Below are 6000 nucleotides of genomic sequence, written 5' to 3'. Positions count from 1 at the left end.
CCTATATATACTTTCCAAGGAATTGAGTAGGGGTGGACAAGATATAACCTTTAAGAGCCTGAGTTGTGAAGCAAAAAGGTCCTGCTCCAATTTTCATCTCATGAACTGATCATATTGCAATTTGCTTGGCCAGATAGTTCCAGCTTTCATCTGTTAATGATTGAAGGGTGTGAAATATCATTCCTCTTACTAACACTACAAAACTATGGCAGGGTCTCAAAAAGACATGAACAAAATACAGAGGAGAAAATTGTTCATTTTATCATCTGTGTTGTGTGCCTTGAAATCATTTTTGACTTATGGCAGCCCTAAGGCTATCACAGAGTTTTCTTAGCAAGATTGGTTGAAGGGGCGGGGGGGGGGGGGGGGGTTGCTATAGCCTTCCTCTAAAGCAGAGAGAATGTAACTTTTCCAAAGTCACCCATTGGGTTTCAATGGCTAGGCAAGGATTTAAAGTCATGGGCTGCATCTATACTGTGGATTTAGTACAGTTTGCGACCAGCTTCACTGGCATGGCTCAATGCAAGGAAGTATGGGAGCAGCAGTTTGATGAGGCACCAGCACTTTGGCAGAGAAGGCTTGTAAGACTATAGAGACCATAGCATTGAGTCATGGCAGTAAAACTGCATTAATTCTACAATGTATATGCACCCTTGGTCTCCAGCAGCTAATCCAACACCCAAACTACTGTATTATACCACATTGGCAGCCTTTCATTTGCCAGTTTGAGGTGAAGATTTCATACATATATTTCAGGACTTAGATTCTATGCAAATGAATATTTTATTGGACTTTGTTTTTCAAGCTGCCACGCACTAAAATTGCCATTCCTCTGTAAATTACCTAATTGTGTACATATTTAGGTTTGTTGGTATTTAATGGGATTTACTCTCAGATAGAAAAGTGCATACGATTGCCATTTAAGTACCTACTCTGCCTGCACTTCAGAGGTGACACAAGAGAGTAATAATACAGTTTAACTTTATTTACAAGGTCTTTATGAGAGGTTATTGAGATAATGGATGTGAAGTGCATCAAATATTCTAGAGTGCTATATGAATAATAAAAATGCTGTACTACGATATTTTTTTGTTAGGATTATTGCATTATATTAGATATCACATACACTCCTGCTGCTTAAGTTTCTGTTTTTGTGTTCCTCTATTGTTCTTGTTAGCAGCAGCAATATAGCCAATGTGGGAGTCGTGGAGCAGCACTGGACTGTGCATTTGCGCACTCCTCACAGCTCAAGGAAGGGTGCAACATGGTTAAAACATAGAGATAAAATATACTATCATTGAAATGCAAATATGGAAATAGATATAATAACATAGGGGTTAAAATTCAAAGTTTAAAACTGACTGGGTAGGTCTGCCAGAAGAGATAGGTCTTCAATTATGTTTGGGATTCTGTCAGCTTATTTAGCTGTTGGAGCTCTTCTGGCAGGTTGTTCCACAATCTTGGGATGGTCGATGAAAAGTTGCTGTGGTTATTGCCACTCAGGTTCTGGCTGGTTGGAGTGTCCCACAGAGAACCTAAGTGTCCTAAAGGGCGGATGGTACAGGAGAAGGCAATCCTGCAGGAAACTTGAACCCAAGCCATCTAGGGATTTAAAGGTCAAAACCATCACTTTGTACTTTGCCCAGAAACTAATAGGCAACCAGCGAAGTGACTTGAATATGGATGTTTTGAACCCAATGTAAAGCACATTGCAGAAGTTTAGCCTTGAGGATACCAGCGCATGCACTACCATATTTAGGCCTTTGATTCTAGGAAGGGGTGCAACTGATATATTAGCCAAAACTGATAATAATCGCACCTACCTAAGCTGATATTTAGAAATGGATCCAGGAGCAAGCACAAGCTGACTTTCAGGGGGAGAGTAACCTCACCCAGAACTGGTGGGTACACCTCCACCCCCAGGTTAGGACACTTAATAGTAAGCAAATACTTCTGTCTTATCTCAACTGAGTTTCAGTTTGTTTTCTTCATCCAGCCATTATGTCTTCCAGGCATTATACATGTCACACATTCTCTGCCCCAAAAGGAGGCAAAAATTCCTCTGAACAAATCTTGCCAAGAAAACCCCATGACAGGGTCACTATACATTGGAAACGACGTGAAGCCACACAACAGCAGTGACAGTACAAGTTGAGTATCCCTTATCTAAAATTATGAAATCGAAAACATTGGCAGTCTCTGAGCTACGAACATCCAACTTACAAACGACTCATAGTTAAGAGCAGTTGTGGGACAACAGGAAGTGAGAGGAATCTATCCCTAGAAAGGGAAATATACTCCTGAAGGAGTTATTGTGAGGAAAAGGTGTCTCCGCTGAAGCTTTCTTGCCAGTCCTTGTTTAAGCAGCTGAGGGGGAAAAGGAAGGGGCCTGAGGCTGTTAGAAATTGTGAGAGTTGAAGTGTAAAACACCTGAAGGGCCCAAGTTTGCCCAGAACTAGTCTAGACAGGAAGTGTCCTTTGTTTGATCTCAGTTTTGTGTGTTTTAGTATGTATTTTATAGAGATACATTTTAGTGTGTAACTTTTATGGGGGTACATTTTAGTGTGTGTGTTTGTAGTGTTTTTGCTGTGTTTATGTATTTTAATTGTTTTGTAACCCACCTTGAGACTTGAGGAGAGGTAAGAAATAAAATTATTGTTGTTATTATTATTATTATTATCATTATTATTATTATTACATATTGTTCTTTTAAAAACACAACAGTAGAAGGCGGCAGCACAAAATGATAACATTTGAAACCTATGTGGTAAGCCACCCTGAGTCCGTTTTGGGAGAGGAGGAAAGATATTATTATTATTATTATTATTATTATTATTATTATTATTTGAAACACAACAAGATGAGTCCACAGCAGACACTCTGCTGGCTGTTGAATTGGATCACACGTTGGGCACTTCCCAAGTGTCTAGGACTGTGTGATGTATTGGTGAATAATGTGTGCCGATCCCAGTAAGGTGGCCTTCTGCAGCTGGCAGATGGTAATTTTGTCAGCACCTATTGTGCACCCCGGTGGTGCAGGGGTTAAAGCACTGAGCTGCTGAGCTTGTTGATCGAAAGGTCACAGGTTCGATTCCGGGGAGCAACGTGAGCTTCCGCTGTCAGCCCTAGCTTCTGCCAACCTAGCAGTTCGAAAACATGCAAATATGAGTAGATCAATAGGTACCGCTCCAGCGGGAAGGTAACGGCGCTCCATGCAGTCATGCCGGCCACATGACCTTGGAGGTGTCTACGGACAACGCTGGCTCTTTGGCTTAGAAATGGAGATGAGCACCACACCCCAGAGTCAGACATGACTGGACATAATGTCAGGGGACTACCTTTACCTTTTATTGTGTTTAAGTGCAGGCCAAGTGCAGGCACTGCACCCAGTGTGCCGATCACCACTGGAACCACCTTGACAGGCATGTGCGAGAGACTTTGCAGTTCAATCTTTAAATCCTCATATCGTGTCAGCTTTTCCAGTTGTTTCTCTGCAATCTTGCTGTCACCGGGGATTGCGACACTGACTATTGTGAGGTCAGGAGTATTATGCTCCAAAACTCTGTCTGTCTGAATCCGGAAGTCCCAGAGGAGTTTAGCGGGTTCATTCTCTATAACTTTTTCCAGCTTGTGATCCCACCAGTTCTTTGTCACAAGCAGATGTTATTTGTGGCACAAGTTCCAATGAATCATCTGGGCAATGGTGTTATGCCTCTGCTTGTGGTCTGTCTGCACGATTTTCTTGCAGCAGCTGAGGATGTGATCTATTGTTTCATCTGATTCCTTGTAGAGTCTACACTTGGGATCTGTTGTCAACTTTTCAATTCTGGCTTTGATGGCATTGGTTCGAATGGCTTGTTCTTGGGCTGCCAGAATCAGGCTCTCCTCCTCCTCCTCCTTCTTATTATTATTGTTATTTGAAACACAACAAGATGAGTCCACAACAGACAAGATCACTCCGCTGGCTGTTGTATTGGATCACACGTTGGACACTTCTCGGCGAACAATGCATGCAGATCCCAGTAAGGTGGCCTTCTGCAGCTGGCAGATGGTAATTTTGTCAGTGCTGATTGTGTTTAAGTGCAAGCCAAGGTCTTTAGGCACTGCACTCAGTGTGCCGATCACCACTGGGACCACCTTGACTGGCTTGTGCCAGAGTCTTCGCAGTTTGATGTTTAAATCCTCATATTGGGATGCATCTAAACCAGGCTGGGCAAACTTGGGCCCTCCAGGTGTTTCGGACTTCAACTCAACAGCCTCAGGTCCTTTCCTTTGCCTGGTCTACACTGTAGAATTAATGCAATTTGAGGCCACTTTGACTGCCATGGTTCAATGCTATGGAATCTTGGGAGCTCTGCTTTACAAAGCCTTTCTCCCTCTCTGCCCAAGAGTGCCGCCAAGTGCGCATGCGTCCCCTTCCCAACCACTGAGCTGGCGTTGGGAGCATCGCGGCCGGTAGGGGGCGCTGTGGCGGGACCGAGAGGGAGGCGTTGCTACAAAGCGGAGGGGCGCTTCCTGTTTGCGTCTGGCCAGAGGCAGGAGCGGCAATGGCGGCGGTTGGAGGAGGAGGAGGAGCAGGAAAGGGGGCCCTCACAGCCATGGCGGCGGCTGGGCCTGCTCCTCCTGAACCGGGCCGGTGCGGGGCTCGGAGAGCGACGGCGAATATCCTGACTCAGCTCCGGCGGGCGCAGCTGAGCGGCCGGGGCCTGACGCGCGGGACGCAGGTATACCGGGCTGAAGGGAGGCTGGGCCTTGGCTTCTCTTGGGGACGTTAGGCCGCTGGGGAGGCGAAGGCAGCCGCCGTTGAGCCACGTGTCCCTTTCCAGCCCCCGTAGCCTCCCCTCTTCCCACTCCAGACGTGGCAGCCTCGGCGGGGTGGTTTCTCCCCCCATTCTTTTCTTGTGACAATAGGAACCTTCTCACGGCTTGCAATGAGCACCCTCCTCCCCGCCCCTTCTTTTCCTTTTTTTCTTCCCCTTTTTTAAAAACGAATGCAGTTTGACACCACTATAAATGCCAAGGTTCAATACTATGGAATCCTGGAGTTGTAGTTTTACCAGGGCTTTCGTTTTCTCTGCTAAAGAGGAATGGTGATTCTCTAAACTACAGATTCCAGCATTCTGTGGCATTGAGCCATGGTAATTAAAGTGGTGTCAGATTGTATTAATTCTGCATTTCAGAAACGCCCTCACCGCTCAGCAATTAATAATAATGAAGAAAACTGCATTTTTATCCCACCCCCTCAGGGCACCTTACAACAAAAATACAATATACATAGTAATAATCAGCAATCAAAGCAACACAAATCAACAAATCGTAGTACAAAAGCAACCATAAACATATTAAATTATAATTTCAAAACATCACAATAAGTACAGCTACTGGCCAGTGCTAACTGAGGGAGTTTGGGAGTTGGAGTCCAAAACACTTGAAGGGGCAAAGTTTGCCCATGCCTGATTTACACTATAGACTTAATGCAGTTTGATACCACTTGAACTGCCAAGGCTCAATGCGATGGAATCTTTAAGAGTTGAAGCTTGGTTGTGTACCAGCAGTCTTTGGCAGCTAAGGCTGAAAGTTTCAATTATTCAATAGCATTGAGCTGTGGCAGTTAAAGTAGTGAAAATGCACCCCCCCCCCCAATTCCTAAACTCTAGGTTGAACTATTTCATGGTCAGATTGGAACAAAAAAGTTCACTCCCACTATTATATAAACAATGCTGTTGCAACTGGAGAGAGCCTCTTAATAGAGATTGGGGCCATTTCTCTTTACACACCCAGTATGGCTGCTTTTTCAGCTTCTAGGAAAGTTTGGGTTGTCTGCTGGGGCCTTTTTTCTGCTTGTAATTTGACAACTCTCTGGAACAGGACAGTGTCTCAATAGTTCCTGAAGCTTGACTCCTCCTTCTCTAGTAGTTAGGTATCATGTACTTAGTAAAGGTGGCTTCTCTCAGTCTCATCACACAGACACAAATATCCATGCCAGGTTATATGTGACTA

The 6000-nt window shown here is 44.5% G+C and overlaps 1 protein-coding gene across 1 annotated transcript in view; it reads left to right on the top strand.

The window, feature by feature from the left end:
* The first annotated feature begins 4491 nt into the window (after nucleotides 1-4491).
* The window catches only part of TRPC4AP (transient receptor potential cation channel subfamily C member 4 associated protein), a 31095-nt gene continuing 29586 nt past the window's right edge, over nucleotides 4492-6000 (top strand). Inside the window, exon 1 of the mRNA XM_060772365.2 lies at nucleotides 4492-4724. Coding sequence (XP_060628348.2) covers nucleotides 4548-4724 — 177 coding nt within the window. The 5' untranslated portion in view covers nucleotides 4492-4547. The remainder of the gene's footprint in view (nucleotides 4725-6000) is intronic.

This window comes from Anolis sagrei, chromosome 4 (assembly GCF_037176765.1).
Source record: "Anolis sagrei isolate rAnoSag1 chromosome 4, rAnoSag1.mat, whole genome shotgun sequence".
Classification (NCBI taxonomy): domain Eukaryota; kingdom Metazoa; phylum Chordata; class Lepidosauria; order Squamata; family Dactyloidae; genus Anolis; species Anolis sagrei.
The sequence above is the reverse complement of the archived record's forward strand: the minus strand, read 5'-3'. Positions and strand labels throughout refer to the sequence as shown.